Source organism: Mya arenaria, chromosome 12 (assembly GCF_026914265.1).
Source record: "Mya arenaria isolate MELC-2E11 chromosome 12, ASM2691426v1".
NCBI classification, from domain to species: domain Eukaryota; kingdom Metazoa; phylum Mollusca; class Bivalvia; order Myida; family Myidae; genus Mya; species Mya arenaria.
The window spans coordinates 39,855,217-39,879,449 of record NC_069133.1 but is presented as its reverse complement, the minus strand read 5'-3'; the positions used below and the strand labels follow the sequence as shown (position 1 = coordinate 39,879,449).

Sequence of the window (24,233 nt, the reverse complement as noted above, 5' to 3'; positions counted from 1 at the left end):
AAGCGGCATACTTCGATAGCTTTCCCTTTTCCATCCCAATTCATAACTGCTCCGTGAAGAACATGGCTACAGTCCATGTTGTAACCGCTGGTAACTGCTATTTCTCCAGCGCTTAACCCATCTGGATATTTCTGTTTAAGTTCCTTTTGAATATCCTTGCCAGCTTGCCGTAGAATGGTTTTTGACACAGCTCCGTTGTTTAGGTCTAGGTTTTTAGCAGTGGTGTTTACTATGACAGGTGTCTGCAAATACACAATACTTTACTAGACAATTGCAATTGTGTTGATTTCAAAGACACAGTTTGAAATCGGCATTAAAATCAAAATTATCAAGATTAAGAATAAATATTTCGAAATCAATAATAACAAGAGCCGTTGTAAGACAGCGCGCTCGACTACGCCGCTTTGACTTAGAATACATTAGCCATGTAATAATACCAAGTTTGGTCTCTTTATGTCAAACCTAACTAAAATTATTCGATACATAAGGTGAATTTGATGCTACCCTCCCACCAGCCTGCCCAAACAATGACGCAAATCATTCAAATAACTTGATTTCCCATTATGAAAATGTGGTTAAGAAAATACAAATATGCCTTTCAAAGGAAATTAAAAAAAAATCAAAAAAAAATCAAGGGCCATAATTTTTATTTAGGCTTAAAACGGTGTTATGTTTCTTGTTGTAAGATGGTCATATATAATTTTGAATTTTATTAAGTGCATTTGATGAACAGTACAGAAGTTTTTTTATTAAAATCCCAACTTTCCCTAAAACTTTAACCTGCCCTAAAACTTTAACCTAAGTCAATCAGGGGTCATAACTTGTATTTAGGATAATATGGAGTTATGTAACCTCATTGTGTGATGGTCCTGAACAACTGTGTGAAGTATCAAGTCAATTAAACAAAGGATATAAAAGTTATTAATAAATATTCCAACTTGCCCTAAAACTTTAACCTAAGTTCCATAGTCAATCAGGGGCCTTATCTGTGTAAAGAATAATATGGAGTTATCTAACCATGTGATGGCCCTGAACAACTGCGTGAAGTATTAAGTCAATTGAATGTAGGGTATTTGACTTATAAGTGAAAATCCCAACTTGCCCTTAAACTTTAACCGGAGGCCGACTCTGGGGCGAGTAGTATGGCCCACCTATTCTCGAATAGTCGAGCTAAAAATTGTTTGATTTTTATCTTTTAAAAGGGCTCAGGTTTACATGCAACACGCTCACACATCTTTGAAACTTAGGTTTTGGTTACCTTGAATTTCGCGATTTCATCCTTTACTACAGAAATTGTGATATTTCCAACTTGTACGTCGTTCACCGTTTCTCCAGGGTTTCGGTTCGGTAATGGCGGACCTAAAATATCCATAATAACAAAAGTCAGTCGTACTTAACGAATATTGTTATGGCTCAGTGTAGCCTATATCTTCACAAATGTTAACGGAAGCAATATAAATCGTGACAAATATGTCCAATATCCCGTCGTGATTTTATGATAATGGTATCAACCATTTTCGTCTGTAGACAAAAGGACTTCGAATAATAAGAACCTTAGAGAAATTTCGGTGTATAAGGTCACTTTACTACTATTGCTATTTCACGAACGCAAAATATATACGAGTAGATCCAAAATCCCTCCTGCGTATTCCATTAAAATCTTTGCATAACAAACAAAAATAACATCTAGAACTTGACAAAAAAAATAATGTATAAATTCGAAGCACATGGAAATTTAACGGAAGTAGAAATGTTCAAGATAACGAGAGTGACCCGTGAATAAGGCTACACTACACCATATTTATTGCACCACTGCATTGATTTATTGCGGATACAAAACATATGTATATCTGGTATATTTTTCTGGTTATATTTGTTATGTATAATTGTAAGTGGTGCCTGGGTGTGCCCCGATCCCTGGTAGCACAAATGTTTCGGGGAAAACAAAAGGGACTTTATTGAAGTGTCAAAAAAATTAAATATATATATACACGATAACATACGCCATTAACCTCGACATACCTCTAGCACGGTTGTCTCGAGAGTCGCTTTCTTCCTCCGAGCTTCCCATTGGTCTAATCGGCTCTGTGAATGATGTCATAGGATTAGGGATGCAAACAAATATTCGAATAATCGATCAAACGTTTGTATTCGCATGTCAAAACCGGTATTTGAATATTCTTTTTTTTGGTGAATAAATATAATATTTCTTTTGCCTTCAACTCTGTTGTTGTGTATAAAGTTCGTTTGTCTTGTTTTTACACCGACTGGCCCATATTGCCAGAGGTGTGAATGACCTGATGACAATATACTAAACACACGTCATATGTCATTTAGGGATATATCGTGGGTACTATTAAAAGTCTCCGTAATTTTACAATGACTGGCTATAAGACAAATGACATTAAAATGTCAATTATTTTCGGTAAATTTAAATGCCTTTTAAGGAATCGGACTTCACACCAATAGCTCAAATCGCTGTGATAAAATGAATGACATGAGCTACAAAAATGTAGTTACATGTATGTGCTTTAAACTGTTTCCATAACGCCATTTGACCAGGAATCCATCTGAATTCACATTGTTTACAACTATGACGGCATTGGAATTGAAGTTATTCGATGTTGCTTTTTGTTTGTTCATAATGTATTGCTTTTCTGAAAATGAGGAGTTTCAGAGGCTCATTTGTGGAAAATCTGGGTCCGCAGCGCGTACTGGCTACGACAAAGTAGGTTTGAAATGCCCCGGCTATAACTTTAGCGACTAATAATAATAGACTAAGGTTACCACAACTTCTAAACGATATTCTTTGGTAATCGAATATTCGATCGAAATAATTACCAAATATTCGAAAATCAATTTTGCCATTCGTATGCATTCCTACATAGGATACAGTTAAAACCAGTCAGTTGGAATAAAAGTTTGTTTTCAGTCAATCGGTTTAACGGGATGAAAGACATACAGGATATAGCTTGCAAACCTATTATATTTGTACTAAAATTCGCCTTATAATGATTCTACTCTTTTTTACGACAAGGCCAATCGACAACAAGCTCATGTACTACTTCATACACACTGAACATAAACGAAATGTACCAGGTTTCCGACGCTGTCTTTGACTAGCATGTTTTTTCACATTCTGGTCACCCCATTCCTTCTGTAGAGCTTCAGTGAAAGCATCCACTGTGTCATCCTTCATATCACACAGATATATCTCCGTCAAAGAGCTATCCTGTTCTTCTCTGAAAAAGTTCTTGACGGCTGCTACAATGATGCCAGTCGCTTTCTTCACAGGAAATCTGAAACGGATCGAATGCGCGATTCGAAATCACTGCTTGCACTATATAGCATCACATATAATGCTAAATAGTTCAAACAAATTTTAAAAGGAAGAACGTACTTAACATTTTACTGTTTAAAGAAGTTAACGTTTAGGATAGGAAATCATCGGACAGTTTAAATATGATATATACAAACATTCAAGAAACATGATCCGAAATATTAATTATATTTGGAGATGGCATATCCATTGCGCCCACAATTCAAATAGATATTTAGAACAAATTCAGGCTAAATAGCTCAACAATATTCATATTAATGACAAAATGCAAAGACTTATATTTGATGCAAGTCTTGAATTACAAACTAACCCATAAACACCACAGCTTATTGCAGGCATTGCAAGTGACTTCATATTTTTCAAAGATGCTTGTTTCATTGCCTTGAACACCACCTCCGTCAGTTTATCATCCTCCTGATTAGTCCCGCCATTCCATACGGGACCTATCACATGAATCACGTACTTCGCTTTCAGATTTCCTGCCGGGGATACAAAAACCTCGCCCTCGCTCAATCGGCCGTTGTTTTCTATGTAATCTCTACAAGGCCGCTCAAGCGCTTGTCCTCCTGTAAGAATTTCAGTGCACTACCTTAAACAACCACTGAATTTTATTTGGATATAAATAATAAAACTGCAGCAAGATATCTTTCATGTAAAAATTAATATTACTTTTAGTTTTCCTTATGATAATGCAAAGATACATGTTATGACAACATACCTTTCATTTTTAAGATTCTTCCTAGTCCTCCAGATAAACCTATTTTGTCATCAGAAGGGTTAACAATAACGTCGACGTTTATTTCTGACATATCACCAACGGCAGCAAACATTCTTCGAGTTTCATAACCCGTGCAGCTAGCAATCACACAAATTTTGTCGTTTCCCATGTCATCATCGTCATCACTGTCGTCATTCATGGATATAACACAAGGCAATGTCGATTCAACAGATCGTGTTATTTCAATTCCTTTTTCAGTTTGCATGTACTCTCTTAGACCCGGTTTTCTAATTTGATGCTGCGTTTTGATAACCTTTCTCAACAGTGTTTCAACTAGAGACTTCGCCTGCTCCATTCCATGTTTTGTACCAGATATTTCAATCACATGGGCATCGTCTTTTGAAAATATTCGGACTTGCTCTGATTGCAAAGAACTTGCAATTGTATGAATATCATTCACATGATTGAATTTCAACAACTTATACACATTTTTGGGGACTTTTATAGTGTCCTTCAAGATGGAATGAGCTCTTAGAAATGACTGAATATTTTGTACGACTTCATTTGCAATATCATCTGTGGTACCAATAACAAGTTTGTCTAAATCGTTCGTGTCAAAAACAAGCTTTTCCCTATATTTGTCAGTCAACTCTCTCTTCTTTTCCACCCAAGCGTCAGTCTGTAATACAGAAATATTTGCTTCCGATAATAAAACCGTTTTACTCAACACGGATTCTCGAACAACCTTTGAAGCTGTATCAAGTGTTTCTTTGTTTACAGCCATCACAATCAGTTTGTTTCCAGTATTTTCCCACACTGCCACTACGCGACTGTTTTTCAATTTTTTCACGATGTAGTCCTTCACCGTTTTATTGCCTTTGTCGTAAAGGCATAACACTTGGGTCGGGAACTGAAAGTCCTTTGTGCAAAAGCGGTCTTTTAACTCGTACATTTTTAGAAGCACTTTATTCACATCTTGATAAATTCCTTCGATAATGGTTTCGTTTTTGCCTTGATTGATTCTGACTTCAACTTCAGGAAAAGACTCTTTTAATTGAATAGGAAATTTATCAGCAAGGAGCATTCTTGTTTCTAATGGACGTAATGTTGTTATTGTTTGCCTAGTAAACTGCTTTTCTTTTGAGAGCTCATCTGAAGTGGATTTTATAATGGCTTCAATCTCACTAATGAGTGGATCAGCAACGTGTTTCATGCCAACAACTGATATTTTCCCCTCTTTCTTGGCCATATAGACTGCAGCAGCATCCGGCTGTTCTAATGAAACATCAGCTAGTTTTGGAGTGATTTTCTCCCACAACTCCTCCATAACAGGCATATTTTGTTCAGATATCTTGTCCATAAAATCGTTGAAATTTTGTTCTGCTTGATTCTTCCAGTTACATGCTAATGCAATGCAATCTTTGACGTCAGTCGTTAATGAGCATGATAGCTCTACCGATGGGGTTTCTTCAGACCAGGTAATCGTTGCATGACACATGTTCATCTGCGCTTCAAGAGCTGTTTTAGCCATCTGTGAGCTTTGGGTGAATCTTTTTTTCAACTGGCTCACAGATATTGAAATGGGCTCAGGTAATCGAAACCTTCTATTAACCGAGTCCCCTTCTGCTCTTGCAATACATTGAATGTATCTTTTAACTTCAACAGTATTTCCAGCCAACTTTTGCTCCTTACACAAAACAGAATCCACAGCTGTAAAATACGAAATTTACAATGCATTGATATGAAAGAAAAATGACATTAATGTATGAAATACACAATTAAATTGATTGAATAAACTACAATTATTTAGTTAAATACTTTTGTAATCATTGAAGTAAACCAAACAATAGCCTTGGTTTTTGAACATCTCGACTTTGCTAACAGGTCCACCGTTGCTCCTCTTGTTATTTTCAAAGTACAGCTCTATCATGTCTTTTGTAGCACTGTCGGAAATGTTGGACACGAGGATGCAGTTTGATATTGGAACACAGGCAACTTTGAGGTAAGAGCCTTCCAAAGGCTTGTTGCACGCCAGTTCCAATTTTTCAAGGTCTAAAGTATATAACTATTCCGTTAACAGTTTGCGATATTGAACAAATAAATATAACAGTATTATACCAGATGTATAAAAATGAAATAAAAAGAACGGAAAATAATTGGTATAAATATAATATTAACATCCAACTTGTAAAATAAGCGTTCAACAACAAGCAGAGAAAGACTAAATGCTCAACACTCATTCCACCAATAATGTTCATTAAACTTGCCAAATAACAAGAGCTGTCACAGTATGTGACGAATGCCCCCGAATGTGACATTGACCTATGAACAAGGTCAGTACATGAAAAGTTAAAGATCAAACAAATACATATGGCAAGTTATTTTAAATTGCCTCTGAACATAAGAAAATACCACCCATACTTGACACCCTACATTCTTATGTCTTTATATTCAGCATTCCATGTGAATAAACACTAAGTGTATCTTTCACCTTAGAGGTAGGGACATGGGTCTTGCACGTGACACGTCATCTTGGTATGTCAAACACATGTGGCAAGTTATTTTCAAATCTGTCCATACAAAAAAAAGTTACAGCCCGGACATAACAACCAATACTCTGTATCCTTATATGCAGCACTCCATTGTGAATAAACACCTAAGTGTGACCTTGACCTTAGAGGTAGGGACAAGGTTCTTGCACGCAACACGTCGTCTTGGTATGTCAAACACATGTGGCAAGTTATTTTAAATTCTGTCGATACAAGGGAAAGTTACAGCCCGGACACGACAACCTATACTCTATGTCCTTATATGCAGCACTCCATTGTAAATAAACACCTAAGTGTGACCTTGACCTTAGAGGTGGGGACACGGTTCTTGCACGCGACACGTCGTCTTGGTATGTCAAACACATGTGGCAAGTTATTTTAAAATCCGTCAATACAAGGGAAAGTTACAGCCCGATCACGACAACCTATACTCTATGTCCTTATATGCAGCATTCCATTGTGAATAAACACTAAGTGTGACCTTGACGTAAGAGGTAGGGACACGGGTCTTGCACGGGACACATCGTCTTGGTATGCCAAACACATGTGGCAAGTTATTTTCAAATCTGTCCATACAAGGGAAAGTTACAGTCCGGACACGACAACCTATACTCTATGTCCTTATATGCAGTATTCCATTGTGAATAAACACCTAAGAGCGACCTTGACTGTAGAGGTAGGGACACGGTTCTTGCACGCGACACGTCGTCTTGGTATGCCGAACACATGTGGCAAGTTATTTTAAAATCCGTCCATACAAGGGAAAGTTACAGCCCGGACACGAGTTATTGAGCCGGACACACGGACGGACGGTGCGATTTTAATATGCCCACCTTCGGGGGCATAAAAAGACAACAATCTGTAATTATCCGTAATAATAACCTACCAATGTCCTGCTCTGTTGTAACTATAGCAGTAGTTTCACTATCTGCATGGTAGGTAAGACTTCCTTCTACAAGATTGCAGTTAGCTCGAGCCTCGAGAAAAAGTCCTAATACACTTTCTGTTATTTTTTCGTTCAGACCTTTAAACAGTATCTTGTTTGAGTAGCTAGGCGGAGGGACGGGTGGGGTATACAGCGCTACGGCAAGGTCAACTCCATCCACTGTGTGGTGTTCACGCTCAGCTACAGCGTTTGCAACTGGAACGAATTAAAAGAGATAAAAAAAAATCTGAAATTGCAGGATGTTCAAATGTATTTCTTGGGAATTTCAAGAAAGTTTCAGCTAAAGGGAAATATTTATCAGTAACTTAAAGCTGCACTCTCACAGATTTACCATTTTTACAACTTTTTTATTTTTGTCTTGGAAAGAGCAAATTTTTGCGTAGATATCTGCAAACCAATGATATAAGATTGCTGGCAAAAAATCAGGTCGTATATATTTTCATATTTCCGTTCGAAAATTATGATTTATGGCTTAAACCGTTACTAACGGTTTAAGAAAAATGCATAAAACATCAATTTTTGATCTTAAATACACAAATCTACAATCTAATTTTTGTCAGCAGTCTTATATAACTGGTTTCCATGGATTTTCGCAAAAAAATGGCACGTTCCAAGACAAAAAAAGAAAAAAGTTGTGAAAACGTTCAATCTGTGAGAGTGCAGATTTAAGATGACATATCAATTCACGATCAGTGAAGTCGCTATTTACCGAGTAACTCACTTTCGAGTTGTATAGACAAATTTGTGTTAAAACGTTTCGTACAAATTAGAAAAAACAACCACATTAAATTATAATAGTGTTTACCTTCTTCCTCCTTAAACCGGATGTAGATTATATCATCGTCCTCCTCATCCGTGTATCTGTTCTCGATATCCCCTCCTCCGGCCCTCTTCTTGTTTTCAAAATACCAGTTCACCGATTCCCGGCTGCTGATCTTTTTCATACCACGGACACGTATGGTCTTAACCGGTTCTTGTTCAACTTCTGTGTGCTTTACGGAACTGCTTTTGGAATCCAAATTGCTCGTTTGCCTTCGAAGTACCAATCTTTTTGTTGCGCGTTTCGGTTTGAATAAGGTAACTTCAATTTCTTTTTTATGTACTTTATGATTTCCTCTATTAACAACCCTTTTTGCAACTGTAAAAGAAAGGTTTTATTCAGTAGTCTCAAAGTTACTTTTTGCTTCCGAAGCACCTCAGGAATGTAAATCAAAATTCAAAAAAAAATATGCCATAATAGTTTTATTTTGTATTAAGGAGCACGCATGTTTATGCAAGAAGAAACGATTTTTTATTTTATTTATAAAGTTCAAATCTACAAAGAAATCGATGCAGGAAAAGGTCAGTCATATTCCTATTTCAGGTATAAATGACTCAATTGATAGAAGTAATAGCTAGAAACAAGTGTACTTGACAAATCATAGCCAGAAAAGCAGTGCTACCTTCCTCCTCCTCGAATGTTAAATATACAGCATTTTCCTCTGCACTGAACGTAGAACTCTCTTCAACGACACCTCCGCCTCCAGATTTCCTCTTGTTATCAAAGTACATTTCCAATGAGTCTAAACAGTCCTCATTCACAATGTCTGGTGGACCCTTTACAATGATTGTGTCTAAGCGTTTTGGAACATAAATCTGAACAGAAACCTTTTGTCTTTTTAAATGATGTGGGCAGTGTTTTAAGACCGCTTCGACGTCTGAAAAAAAAGAGATTGGCTTTCAGGTTATGTTCAATAAAAATTTAAATATAAAAATGCTCATAGTTTCAAACAATTACTGCATCGTATCTTTAAAAAGTTTGTATAAGGTATTCTGAATAGTATTCCTTCGTCTGCAGATAAAGTTAGGATCCCTTATCATTGAAGTACTTGGGGTGTAGCTATAAGTTTATTATTATTTGTTTTATTATTAAGTTTCCTAAGTTAGTGCATACTTCGATAAGATCTGCTTTTTGCGTTCTTACTCAATTCATGGTTGTTGGGATAAGCGTGAAGTTGTGCACGCAAACTAGTTTAAACCCACAGTAAATTTACATTTTACTGACCGTTCCAAGGCGGTACCTAACAATCTTTGGTAAACACCCCTATATTAATATTTGATACTTATCATAAAAGTACTAGGGGTTTACCTTTTAGTTTAATATTATTAATTACTATATTATTAAGTTTCATATAAATAATAAAGCAATTAACAGATTTAAGATTCTTTAGTTAACAAACCTAAATCTATACTTAAAAATAATGAAGTAATAAAACGAAAATATCAAAGTGCTCTTTTTTAAAATTGATATTAAGTCAAATAGCCATTTTATGTTTCAATTTATCTTAAGAAAATGTATTAAGCTATGTTTAGAATACTAACGGCTTGGTTTAGCGAATTCGATCACAGCATTTCTATCTTCCTCATCAAGATCAACATCAATCACCTCACAGCACTTTAATTTCCTCGCTTCAAAGTACATTTCCAATGCCTCAACGTCAATGCTTTCAGGAATGTCTTCCACAAGTATCTTTGTCTGCGTACCATCAAACTCTACAACATGTTCACTCATCTCATCGTCCGAAATATCTTCCTTTGCGTGTACTTTCTCTTCGAGTTTTTCAAGCTGAACTACTACACCCCGTATCTTAAGTGGACATTTACTGAGCACGTGGTCAACAGCTGAAATACAGTTACCAAATAGCAAACACACACAGATTGTTAATCGATAGAACATACAATTTCTTAAACGTATAGGATCAAATTTTACTTTTACCAATTTTAGAATAATGTCGAGACGCACTCCTAGCTGCATATTTACCCGATTCATTTTCATATGTAAGTACTATGGACTGTTCGTCTTCATTATAATCTATCTTCAAGGGTTTGGTATCACCAAATTTGCGCCTATTTTCAAAGACCATTTCGACGTCATCAAAATCAATATCTTCAGGCACCCCTGTGACAAAAATCTTTGGCTGCTCGTTAACCGTATCCATATCATTTGGTAGCTCATATTCTTCAACATGAATTATTTTTCCACAAATCTTTAATGGGCTTTTTTCGAGAAGAGTATCTAGTGCTGTAAAATAGAGAAAATGTCTGATATCCGACAAAATGACAAAATAGTTCAAAGTGTAATTTAGTTAAACGTGCTTAATATTAACAGAGTTTAATGTTTATAGAAAAAGAAATTGTAAAGATTATTTTACGGAAAAAGCTCATCAAGATGGCTTACAATCCTGATTTCCAAGAGTCACAATGGCTAAAGAGTCTTCCTCATTATACACTATCTCAACCAGTTCTATATCTCCAACACGTTTCTTGCTCTGAAAGACCATCTCTATTTCCTCCTGATCAACATCGTCAGGTAAATCCTTAAGAACAACTTTTGGTAATACATCATCTTCTACAGCATCTTCTTTGGTTACTTCTGGTGTTGGTGGTCTCGGTATGTAAGGCTCGATTGCAATCATTGTCTTCTTTATAATGATAGTTTCCTTTTCCAACACAATACGTGAAGCTATTTATAAAACAGAAAAGGAATGGATAGAAAAGTCGGTGTTAAAAATATGTTCAGTCTGTCAGTATTGAAGGATTTATTATCATAAACAAATGAGTATTCCATATATTATAACACTTATGTTTTTATTTTGTTTCTGAAAAAATAAGCTTTGTTTATTGCCGATTCCCCATATTAAGTTTAGTGCAACATATGTTTTACAACGATTGTGAAACAAGCAATTACAACATTATATTTATCACTCTCGTTGGCAAGAGAGTGTGGTCGTGTGTTGTGGGGGAAACTGATGTACCCAGAGGAAACGCACTGTCCGGCTTGTCAAACACAAACCAAACTGACATGCGCCGATGCCGAGAATCTAATCAGGGTCGCCAATGTAAGAAGCGAGTGCGCTAACTACTGCACTAACCGGACAACCATATACCAGTTTACCATATATTCATCCAGTGTCATCTAGTGCAAAGAAAGTGTCGTACTTCCACAAATCACATATTGATATAGTAATTCACTTAATTGCTTAATTTAAGATGAACTTATACAATGTACTTTATAATTAACGTTCAATTAAAATGATATAAATCTAATGACACTACAAGACTACAAACTGTACTTGTACCTTCTTCGTCCTCGAATTCTACAACAGCTGTTTTCTCCTGCCTATTAATTGCAACTTTGGAGACTTTCACATCAGAAAAGTTCTTTTTATTCTCGAAGAACAGTTCAATATATTCTTCATGGACATTTATAGGAATGTTTCTTAGAAGAACAGCTGTACAGTTTTCCTCTGTTTCATAAGATGGTTCAGACTCTTCAAACTGTTTACTAGCTGTAATGTCTTCTTCACCTAATAAACAAACTAAAACATGATCACTTCATCAAGAGCCTGAATCACCTTATACATGTAAGGTATGAACTGGAGTAAGTTAATAGCCTCAGCTTCAGTACTGTAACTACTTTAGTATTCTGTCAAGGTTGTAATGTTTGATTATCTGTTGAACTTCGAGACTTATAAAGATAAAATATTTATATGAAACCAGAGCTATCACTGAGTTGTATTAATAACACCGTATGCCACCCTTACATCGGAAATGGCAATGAAACATTTTGAAATCCCTACTAAAACAATGTTGTGGATACATTTATAGTTGTTGTACACTTCACTTCCTTTCATTGTACCTTGCCATTGTATGAAGCTTAATTAAACTCAATACAGTAATTTTCAAGTTATGCTCAGAACAAGAAAAAGTAACAAAGGGCAATAACTGTGTATGTAGTATAGTTATAGTACCTGTACACTGCATTTATACTCATTTTGCTTTACCACTGCAGGAAATTTAATTAATTAAATTCCAAACAATTAGTGTTCAAGTAATGCGCCTGACAGGTAAATTTGAAACAGACCATTACCGCCCAACCGACAAACAACTGACTGACCGACCAACCACAGGGTGACTCCAATATACCTTGTTCAAACTTTATTTGTTGGAGGTATAAATACATCATTCAATCAAGTAAATATTAATACATTTTACCTGCAGTATTTTTAGTACTTTGATATAAAGTCTGCATGGTGGTCAGCTAGGTCACTCTAACACTGATTAGATCACAGACAATTAACCATGAATGTTTATATATATATATCCGTGATACATCAATACATTACTCTTACCTGACTGTAACCCCCCCTCATGTTCTGCCTGTATTTTCCCCTGGATTTTTTGCATGTATGTATCCTGGTCAGCTATAGCCTTGCTGTCTTGTTCAAAACCTGAGGTAGAATGCATTACTAAAAAGTTAAAGAAATTCTAGACAATGAATTTACACAATAAGAATCATATTATGAGGAGGAAAAACCTCAAATGTACCTATCAAGAAAATAATAAGATACAGATTACTTTTTAGGAAGAGCCCTTGCCAAAATGGACATGAAATTTGTATTTTTGAACTGAAAACAAACCAACAGTGACTCTACTGATCACAAAATCAATAGGGATAATCTATAAGGCATGACCAAGTGGCAAACTAAGTTTGATGTTCCCAGGTGCAAGCATTCTTTATTTATTGAACCTAAACCATTTTCCAGCTTAAGGTCACTGCCAACATTGGCTTTTCACCTCAAAGTAATCGTATTCCTGACCTATGACCTACTGATTTCAAAATCAATTGGGATCATCTACTGCTCATGACCAACCTGCATACCATGTACACGCATTTTTTAATTATTCAGTGAAAACAAAGTCTGACATTTTGTTGAATGGACAGACGGGCAGGGCAAAAACAATATGTTTTCCCATGAATGGGGGAGACATAATTAATTCCTATTAGTATCAATACAGTATAATAATTGCTCTGTTGGTTTACAAGACATGAAATTGAGGATAGAAAAAAATGACAGTAGGATTTCAGTTGTTAGAATCAATATATATTGTTAAAGAAAAACTGCAAATATACATTTTAATTGCAAACTATTCTGTGTATTGCAAAGCAATATTGAGCTACCCAGTGTTACTATTTAGGTGCTTGCAAACAAAAAGTCAATTGGATCAACGTTTTAAGATGAAAACATAAGTTTACTTTTTGTGAGACATATGAAAACAATATTGATGTATTTCTCATCCATACACTACAACACTCATTGTCAAAATTATTCTAGTTATATTAGACGTTTACTGCAAGAAAACATTTAGAAAAAAGCAAATAGCAAATCATAAAAGCCAATTATTAATCTTGGGTAAACCCACCGTTTCTGGACAAGAGGACAAAGGTGGCCCAATATCACCTACATGAGTATCGAAGGGAGTCAACCTTGAGCATATTGTGCTCAGGTGAGCTATAAAAATATGTCAAGAATTCTGTTAACATGGTTTGTTGACAAGAGACGTAATCTGTTTTTGAAGTAAATATACATAATAGTCTCTGTTTGTTGTAAAGAAACTTATTCATTATTCTGTGTTTCCTGTCGAAAGACATAATCTGTTTTTGTTGTCAAGATACGTTTACTGTGTTTGTTGTCAAGATGTGTTATCTGTGTTTTCTGCCAAGATATGTAATCTATGTGTGTTTTCAAGAGATATAGTATATGTCTGTTGTTTTGAAGTGATGTAATATATGGTAAAGAAATATTATGTATGTTCGTTTTCAAGTTTGTAGTTAGATGTTTGGGTTTCTAGTACCTACATTTTCTATTATATTATTGATATAGCTAACTGAAAGTTTGCACCGTTGCTGACCCTCCAAAAAAGCATGCACAAAACAATACTATAAGCATCCATTATTATGGTCTTGAGGTAAGAAATAATATTTTTTCTGATCCTTCGGTTGAGAAAACAGAATGAATAGTTCAATAAATCAAAGAGGCAACAGTGCTACAAATCACTACTAGCCTTTGTCTTATAAAGTTGTAAATTAAAAAGGCTTCCTATGATAGTCCATGACAGTGTGACCTTAACATAATGATAAACAAGGTGTACTAAGATCAACAATTTCCTGTTTGCACAATGCTCACACAGCATTTTAATCTTTACAACCCTAGTGGATACCATAATTAAGTATTTGAGTAAATAAACAAGACAAGAGGGTCATGATGGCCCTTAAGTGCTCACAGGCCTAAAAGGTGTTTTTTCTTGTTTTGTTTTTTTAGAATGAATTGTCCAAATTGCATTTCTGTAGCTATAAAGGTAAAAAGAATGTCAAAAGGTCACAGTCAAGGTCATCCAACACAACATTGAAACCGGTTTTCAAAATTGTATACATAGTTCAATTTTTTTTAGCTGTTGCTTTATAGAAAGAAAATAGGTCAAAAGGTCACATTCAAGGTAACCCAAGGGGAACAATGATATCCATTTTCAAAACTGAACTCATGGCCCATTTTTCACTGCTGTAGCTTCAAAAATAAAAAGGAGGGTCAAAAGGTCACATTCAAAGTCGTTTAAGCACAACATTGATATTTGTTTTCAAAACTGTACACATAGTTTGATTTTAACCTTTTACAGTTTATTTATTTCATATTGTACATCTGATAGTGAACAGGTATTCCAAAGTTTGAAAGTGATACCTTTGATAGTTTGCATGCAAGTGACACAAGCACAAAAAAATCTGACTTTTTTTTTAAGCTAAAATTTACAAAGTCCACAAATACTTAAATATCCCCCATCCTCCCCCCTACCCTTCCAAATGTGTGACTCAAAACCCTGTTTGATATATTGAATGCATTATCCATTTATTGTCTGTGAAAAAATATTCAATCCACCAAAAATTGAAGAAATTTTCATGTTTTGACCCCAAAAACAGGTGAGACTCAGCATCTTTAGGATACAATGTAAAGAAGGGTATTAGATGAACAAGTTCCCCAAGTTTCAAAGTGACAGCTTTGATAGTTTCCATGTAAGTGACCTAAACAAAAAACTTAACAAACGCCTCTCACAACGACGAGAACGACAATCAAGTGACGACCATAGCTCATCATTTTTTTCAAAAATCAGACGAGCTAAAAAGTAGGTCTAAAGGTCACATTCAAGGTAAACCAAGGACAACGTTGATGGTTTTTTTCAGAACCTGTACTCTTGGTCCAAATTTAATTGCTGTAGCTTCAAAACTAAATAAAAAGTTATTCAAAAGGAGTGGGGCCAATTGAACCCATGGTCATAATTTGAACAAGTTTTGTAGATGGCCATAACATGATTCTACATATCAACAGAATGATATCAAAAGTCTGGGCCTTAAGGTCTCAGACAAGAAGAATTTCAAAGTTTTTCTTATATAAAAGCGTATAGGAAACTTGTGACACCCAGGGCGTGGTCAAGTTTGACCATAGGGGCCTAATCTGATCATTTTGGTGATAAGAGGACCACTAGACAATGTAACATACCAAATACCTAAGCTATATATGCCTAAAAAAATGTGTCAAAAATATGTTTTTCCTTTTGGTTGCCAAAGCAACAAGTGTTGTGCTTGAAATTCCTTTATTTGAACAATTTTGAAACAGCATCATCCAATAAACATCCCTGTGAAGTTTCATCAAATTGTCCTGGTGGTTTAGGAGGAGCTGCTGTTTAAAGATGCACTTTTACTTCTAATTAAGATTTACCACAATTAATATAATTGTTTAAATATCCCAAAAAGGACAAATAAATGTCTAAACAATGGTTCTTATGGATACCGAGTTTAATTTGAAAGAAAGGTGCAGACAACACATTATTTCTACCTTATGACACTGACACAATAGATTTTAGATCACAGTAAATCTTTTAGCATTCACCAATCATTTATTATTTTTACGTTTTCAGCTATTAAATACACAGTTACAGTCTTGTTATCTGAGTAATTAATATTTTCTGAAATGCATTATTTAGTAAGTTAAGTTAAAGGTTTATCACTCAAAATTTATGTTTGTTATACATGTGTATGTATTGATTTTGAATAAGAGTGTCACTTTAAATATATATATATATATATCTGACAAGAATCAGTGTTGTTTCCCAAGTGGTAATAAAACTGCAATCTGCCAGATGACCTACCAGTTATTGAAATTTGGATTGATCAATTAATAAGATTAACAATCTGGTAGCATATAGACATGCCATATTTCTGAGAGGCTTCCCAGGGGATTTTGGTCTAAATTCCAGGGGATTTTGATAATACACCAGGGGATTTTTCCGCAGCAAAATTTAGCGCAATATCTACATTTATGATATAAAAATAAATACAGAAACACACTCTTATTACAATACTTTTTGGACTTAGTCATCATTGTCCTTCATGGAATTTCACGCTCATAATATTATGGATGCTTTCCACTGTCAACCTTGAGCTAGTTAAAAAAAAAAAGTTCTTAGAATATTTATTATTAGAATATAGATTTTATTTAGAATAAAAAAATCATTAGCATTTAACAAAGATCCCGTGCCAAAAAAGCTCGCTAAAGCATCGCAAAATGATGCTAAAAGCGCCGCAAAACGATGCTAAAAGCGCCGCAAAACGATGCGGTATTGGCCAAAAAAACGAAGCTTTAGCGAAGCTTTCAATGTGTTAAAAGCACAGCTTTTGCGAAGCTTTTTCCTTTTTTGTATGAAATAACGAAGCTTTGTGCTTATTGGCCAAAAAGCGCAGCTATTCACAAAAGTTGCCTTTTTTGCTTGAAATAGCGAAGCTTTTGCGAAGCTTTGTGCGGAAAAAGCGCAGCTATTCGCAAAAGCTCTGCTTTTTGCTTGAAATAGCGAAGCTTTTGCGAAGCTTTTGCGAAGCTTTGTGCGGTATTGGCCAAAAAGCGCAGCTTTTGCGAATAGCTGCGCTTTTTGCTTGAAATAGGGAAGCTTTTGCGAAGCTTTGTGCGGTAATGGCCAAAAAGCGCAGCTATTCGCAAAAACTGTGCTTTTTCAGGCCAATACCGCACAAAGCTTCGCAAAAGCTTCGCTATTTCAAGCAAAAAGCGCAGCTTTTGCAAATAGCTGCGCTTTTTGAGCCAATACAGCAGAAAGCTTCGCAAAAGCTGCGCTTTTCAAGCAAAAAGCGCAGCTCTTCGTAAAAGCTACGCTTTTTTGGCCAATACTGCAGAAAGCTTCGCAAAAGCTGTGCTTTTTGTGGCAAAAAAAACGCAGCTCTTCTCAAAAGCTGCTTTTTTTCCCTCCAACCCTCTAATACTATAGGGGATAAAAAGCCTCAGACTGGTGTAACAAAAAACTTTTAATAAAATATATATCATATGTACATCAATGCCAAGTTCATCACTAGTTCCCACATGATATGAAATAATATCCCATTGATACCTGTGTATAAACTTCCCCAATAAAGAATAAAAACAAAACATTATGACCTTTTATTGCTGTATTAAAATGTGAAATTGTTGAATATCAATTTTTTTTCACTGATACTATAGTTCTATTAAACCACATGGAAGCATATTCTAAATGTTTGAAATCAATATTTATACTTAATATTGTTCATTTTTGTTACCCCTTGTAAAACAACACTGATTCTTATCAGATGTACATTTAATGGAAAAACATTCTGATAGATATTCTGTTAAGCCAAGGGTAAAAACAAGAAATCAATGAGTTTTAAAACTATATCTTATAAATTTCATTGCATTTTTAAGAGCTGGATATCATTTTGAAATATAAAGTCCAACATGTTTAAGAAAATAGTCACTGAGGTTATTAAGTAATTGATAAACAACTAAAATAAGTATAAGATCAGAATATTTTAAGAACTCACCATGCAGTATTGCATGTCATCTTTTACAAAACATCAAATGATTGGATTGTCATTCCAAATCATAGTCCATGTTCATCTGATCTTATGATAGTTATATCATAAATTTAATATCATTAATTTATCCCTTTAATCATCAATGGTTGTTATTTGTGTAAATTCATTAATGCCTTTAAAAACATCCAAACCTTCCTGCTGAAATCCCAACAAAATGGCCGCCCCTATTTTAAATTTGGTTCTGAGATTCTGATTGGTTGTTGTACAAATATGGCTTATCATGGGAATGGCTTATGAACAAAGCATTAAGATCTATGATGATAACATGTATAGAAATTTAAGTAATATGAATTCTGTGAATATTCAGTTGAATGCAATTAATAACTGTTTATTTTGTAAGTGTATTATTTTGCATAATATTATAAAATTATGATTTATTGCATTGATTTATTAAAAATATACTTTTTTATTTTATTTTGAATCATTAATTGATAATTCATTTATTCATCCAGTCATTTAAAAGTAACTAATTAAGTAAATTAATTAATCAATTTATTAATTATTTATTAATTTATTTATTCATTCAATTATTTATTCAAATTTTCATTCATTCATTCATTCATTCATTCATTCATTCATTCATTCATTCATTCATTCATTCATTCATTCATTCATTCATTCATTCATTCATTCATTCATTCATTCATTCATTCATTCATTCATTATTCATTCATTCATTCAATCACTTATCAATCAACCAACCAATCAATCAACCCACCAGTTAATCAATCAATACATCAGTAAATCAATCAAACATTCACATTCATTCATCATTCATTCATTTGTGCAATCAATCAATCATTCATTCATTCATCCATGTATTATTTTATTTTTGGATTCAACCCTTTTTTTCCATATTTCATTCATTCATCAAGAGATTGAATACATTCAATCAGGAATAGAATGTATGAATTTGATGAATGACTGAATATTTTTTTTATGTTATTGTAGATTTACACATGGATAAACTAAAACAATTAAATTACTGCTGATAAAAAAAATTCTTAACTTGAACATGAATTATTATAATTGAGATGAAATGCAGAATTTTTAAAAGAAAAAATTCTTCAGCTAAGAAAAAGCACTTATTATTTATATAATACACTTAAAACGCAAAAAAGTGCACCTACAAAGAAAAAGATCAAAAAAAAAAAAAAGCATCGTCTTTTCTTTTAAAGCTTCGTCTTTGGTTGAAAAGCTTCGTTTTTTCCACTAAATATTGGCCATCTTAAATTTCAAAAAGACGAAGCTTTTTATGCAAAAGACGAAGCTTTTATGTTAAAGACGAAGCTTTTGTTTAAGGAAAATATGGCTTAAACAAAAAGACGAAGCTATTTTTCAAAAGACGAAGGTTTAGCAAAGCTTTTTTACTCAAAGCGAACCTTTCATGAAAAAAAACGCAGCTTTTGCGAAGCTTTTGAAAAAAGCGAAGAAAAAGCACAGCTTTTGAAAAAAAACGCAGCTTTGGAAAAAAAGCGCAGCTTTAGCGAAGAAATAGCTTCGCTAAAGCTGCGCTTTTTATGAAGCTTCGTTTTATTTGGCACGGGATAGATCACAAATATAGCAGTCATGTTTGCTCCCATTATGCACCACTGGTCCAGTCAATTGTAACCATGGCCCCCCCCCAGGTCCGGGGAATAGCCGGGACTTTGAATTTTGGTCCAAACAAGCCCGGGTAAAATCCGCGCCCTGCGGGCTCAAACTGCTGGTAAAATCCCCGCCAAATGCCACCACACCCCAGGGACCCTAGGTAAGGACCATTCCCCACTATTTTGGCGCGATGAAAGAACCACCGCATTTACCAGGCACTGCGGAGCCACCTAAAAGGTTAAAACATGACCCATATCCCCGGTATTCCCCCGAACCTGAGGGGGCCGTGGTTACGATTGACTGGTGCATTACATTACTTTTATTGCAAAACTTCCCCAATAAAGAATAAAAAACCCAAAACACATTACGCCCTTTAATTGCTGTGTTAAATGTGAAACTGTTAAATATAAAAAATTTATTCACTGATACTTTAGTCTCTTTTAAACAACAGGAAAGCATATTCTAAATGTTTGAAATCAATATTTATACTTAAAGCTGCATTCTCACAGATATACCATTTTTACAACTTTTTTTATTTTTTGATTTAACAATGATGTTAGATTGCTGTTAAAAAACTCAGATCCCAGATTTTCATATTTCCGTTCAAAAAATAATGTTTTATGGCTTAAACCGTAATACTAACGGTTTTTTGGTCAGCAGTGACTTGTATAACTGGTTTCCATGGATTTTCGCAAAAAATGGCTCGTTTCAAGACAATAAATAAAAAAGTTGTCAAAACATTCAATCTGTGAGAGTGCAGCTTTAATATTGTTTATTTATGTTTAGATCTTCTAATTTTTTACAGCATTAGTTGGTGTTGAGGCAAATATAACAACCTTTTAGTATGATACCTAAATTGTAAACTAGTTTCTTAAACTGTCAACTACATAAGGAAATGACTTTTTCCACACTCTGCCTCATGTTGCCTTTTTGTTAAATTTAGAGGTTCCTTACAGCTATTTAGTGTAAACTGCCAGATTGTTAATTTACATAATTGATCAATTATCCAATTTCCAATAACTGGTTGGTAATCTGGCAGATTTATTATACCCTTGGAAAACAACACTGATTCTTATCAGATGTAACTATATTTAACGGGAAAACATTTTGCAAATCTTGATATACCGGTATATTCTAATCAATCCATATAAGGTTAAAAACAAGAAATCGAATGAGTTTTAAAACTACATCTAATACATTTCATTGTCTTTTCTATGAACTGGATATCATTTTGACACATAAGACCATGGCCCCCCCCCCATGTCTAGGGAATATCCGGGACTTTGAATTTTGGTCCAAACAAGCCTGGGTAAAATCCGCGCCCTGCGGGCTCAAACTGCTGGTAAAATCCCCGCCAAATGCCCCCGCACCCCAGGAACCCTAGGTAAGGTCCATTCCCCCCTAATTTCTGCGTGAAGACAAAACCACCGCATGCACCCGGCACTGCGGGGCCACCTGGAAGGTAAAACCATTTCCTCCCCGGTCTATCCCGGGTATATCATTCCTTCATTCAATTATTTATTCAATCATTCATTCATTCATTCTTTCATTCATTCAATTACTAATCAATAAACCAACCAATCAATCAATCCACCAGTCCATCAATCAATAAATCAGTAAATCAAATGATTTTTTTTTTTATGTTATTGTAGATTTACACATGGATAAACTGAACTAATTAAATATTTCTGCTGATAAAAGAAATCCTTAACTTGAACATGAATAATTGAGATGAAATGCAGAATTTGTAATAGAAAAAATTCTTCAGCTAAGAAAAAGCACTTATTATTTGAAAAATACACTTAAAACGCAAGAAAGAACACCTACAAAGCAAAAGATACAAAAAATAAGCTTCGTCTTTTCTTTAAAAGCTTCATCTTTGGTTGAAAAGCTTTGTCTTTCCCAATAAATATTGGCCATCTCAAATTTCAAAAAGACAAAGGTTTTTATGCAAAAGACAAAGCTTTTATGTAAAAGACGAAGCTTTTGTTTAAGAAAAATATGGCTTAAAGAAAAAGACGAAGCTTTTTTCAAAATACGAAGGTTTAGCGAAGCTCTTTTAATAAAAGGGAATCTTTCATGAAAAAAACGCAGCTTTTCAAAAAAGCGATGAAAAAGTACAGCTTTTGAAGAAAACGCAAATTGGAAAAAAGAGAAGCTTTAGCAAAGAAAAAGCTGTGCTTTTTATGAAGCTTTGATTTTATTTGGCGCAGGTTGCGAATCTTTTAGCACCTCTTTTGAGAATCTTTAGCTGATTCTTTTTGGCACGGTTAAGCATTTGCAAACATGAAATGGCCATCCAGAAAATGCTGACAGGGGTGCAAGAAAACTCTGATTTGTGCAACTACATGTATCTATGCTAAGGCCTAAAAAAAATAATTGTTTGGTTAGGGTTACATCCTTTTCAAAAATAGGTAGGGTAGGTAGGCTTTTTATTTTTTTTTATTATTTTTTTTTATTAGGCTTTATATAAGAATGTCATTTTCATCATTGGAGAATGGTGTTAAAGTTATCTTCTATATAAGCAATTAAGGTTTTAAACTGCATATTGAAAAGCAAAAAAAAAAAAGAAAAAAAAAATTTTTTTTTTTTTTTTTTTAGTTTTTCATTTTTTTTTTCAAACTGACTATAAAAACGTTAGGGTCGGCGCCTATTCCGTAGGTAGGGTCGGGTAACCCGAACCAAATGTATTTTTTTTTAGGCCTAAAGCAGCCTTCAGAAGCAATAAGCTGTGTGCCCAGCAATTGCAATGATAACTTGACAGCCAACCTGCTTTGATGTTTTCATTTGCTTCTGTATGGTGCGTTTCTGGGGCCAGGTCAGACTCACTATTGTAAGGCGGGGGTGGTCCCTGTGGCCCATCTTGTAAATCATGAGGCATCTGTGGTTCCCTTCCGGCTTGTTGAGGGTCACTGTGGTGCTCTAGGGCAGGACCCTGGCCTTGTGGGGCTTGTTGAAACATGTTAGGGGGTGCTGGAACATAGCGTCCATAGTATGGATGCCAAACCATTGGCATTCTGGCCTGTTGGTCAAAGATTATCTGTGGCATTGGAGGTGCTTGACCGGGCCCAGGAGGTCTCTGACCTGGATGGGGGAATCCAAAACTCATAGCCTGACCTGGATGACCAAATGGGGCCTGCGTAAATCCAGGGGGTGGAGGCTGTCCCTGTCCACCTTCTCCAGGATGTCCGCCTGGAGGACCTTGGTGAGGGAATCCTGCTTGGCTCACTGGGGGTTGACCTGCTTGATCGACAACTTCATGCCCAGGTGGTTGATAATTCATGTAATATCCTGACACTGCCCCAAAATTTGCTGGATTCATTTGCGGATTATAGGGTCCCATGTTAATAGGTCCATGGTGACGTTCTGGAATTTCAGGCCTAGACTGGAAGATAAAATATATACACTTTGTTAGCTTCACTCACAACTTAATTGTGTAAAAATAAAACCGGCAACTGTGTGAATATTTTTCATAAATGGCATTTTTGTAGCATAAAGATGTTTAATAGATAAAACAAATTTGTAAATTTACATTCTAAGAGAGTAAGAATAAGTTTTTCATGATTGATAAACAAGTATTTTTTAAGTACTTCTCATATTACAAATACATGGATATACATGTATACATATTTGTAGATGATGAAATGAAAATATCTGGTATTTGGTTTAGTATTTAAATCTTGTAGATAATATGTTATTACTCTATTATGCTTACAATAATCTAGAACTAATTACCTGAGTCCATTGCAGTGGTATATCACACTCTACTGCATCCACGATCTCAAAGGACAAACTCTCACCCTCAACTTCAATCTGTACATGCTGAGTTTCTTTGAGTTTGGTTGCACCTGAAACATAATGAATTAAAATAAGCATACATGTGGAACTAAAGGTATGCAGAGGGTTCGTGAAATGACTAGAATCTATAAATGCTCTGAAGTCCTTCATTCACATTGGTCAGCCACAATACTTTGAAAGATTCAGAAGATGGTGTACTAGCTGCCACGTCTAAGAAATAATATCTATCATTTATTTCCAGTTCCTCTGAAACAGCGCATTTTCTGATTATTCTCATTCTGTAATTACAATTTTTGCAAAGGAATATATATGTTGCACTGTCAGGGATCAAATTTAACTTTTTTGCCACTAGGAATTTGTTGCTTGTTCCATTTTTTTCAACTAGCAAAGTGGTGAGTTCCATTAGCAATTATTTAAAGACTGTTTTACTTGCTGTAAGTTGCAAAATTAATTGTAAAGTTCTTGCATTATATACAACTGTTTACCAAGTTTTTTTTATCATACTTAGTTTAAGTCATATACTC

The 24,233-nt window shown here is 34.9% G+C and overlaps 1 protein-coding gene across 1 annotated transcript in view; it reads right to left on the bottom strand.

The window, feature by feature from the left end:
* Positions 1 to 24,233, bottom strand: part of LOC128210678 (protein mono-ADP-ribosyltransferase PARP14-like) — a 49,055-nt gene that overhangs the window by 22,274 nt on the left and 2,548 nt on the right. The window contains exons 2-18 of the mRNA XM_052915028.1: positions 23,647 to 23,759; positions 22,681 to 23,296; positions 12,725 to 12,823; positions 11,672 to 11,899; positions 10,771 to 11,055; positions 10,354 to 10,614; positions 9,915 to 10,214; positions 8,996 to 9,250; positions 8,359 to 8,691; positions 7,494 to 7,748; positions 5,877 to 6,110; positions 4,059 to 5,768; positions 3,651 to 3,906; positions 3,097 to 3,299; positions 2,023 to 2,085; positions 1,259 to 1,359; positions 12 to 242 (exon numbers count right to left, since the gene is read on the bottom strand). Coding sequence (XP_052770988.1) covers positions 12 to 242; positions 1,259 to 1,359; positions 2,023 to 2,085; positions 3,097 to 3,299; positions 3,651 to 3,906; positions 4,059 to 5,768; positions 5,877 to 6,110; positions 7,494 to 7,748; positions 8,359 to 8,691; positions 8,996 to 9,250; positions 9,915 to 10,214; positions 10,354 to 10,614; positions 10,771 to 11,055; positions 11,672 to 11,899; positions 12,725 to 12,823; positions 22,681 to 23,296; positions 23,647 to 23,759 — 5,543 coding nt within the window. The remainder of the gene's footprint in view (positions 1 to 11; positions 243 to 1,258; positions 1,360 to 2,022; positions 2,086 to 3,096; positions 3,300 to 3,650; positions 3,907 to 4,058; positions 5,769 to 5,876; positions 6,111 to 7,493; positions 7,749 to 8,358; positions 8,692 to 8,995; positions 9,251 to 9,914; positions 10,215 to 10,353; positions 10,615 to 10,770; positions 11,056 to 11,671; positions 11,900 to 12,724; positions 12,824 to 22,680; positions 23,297 to 23,646; positions 23,760 to 24,233) is intronic.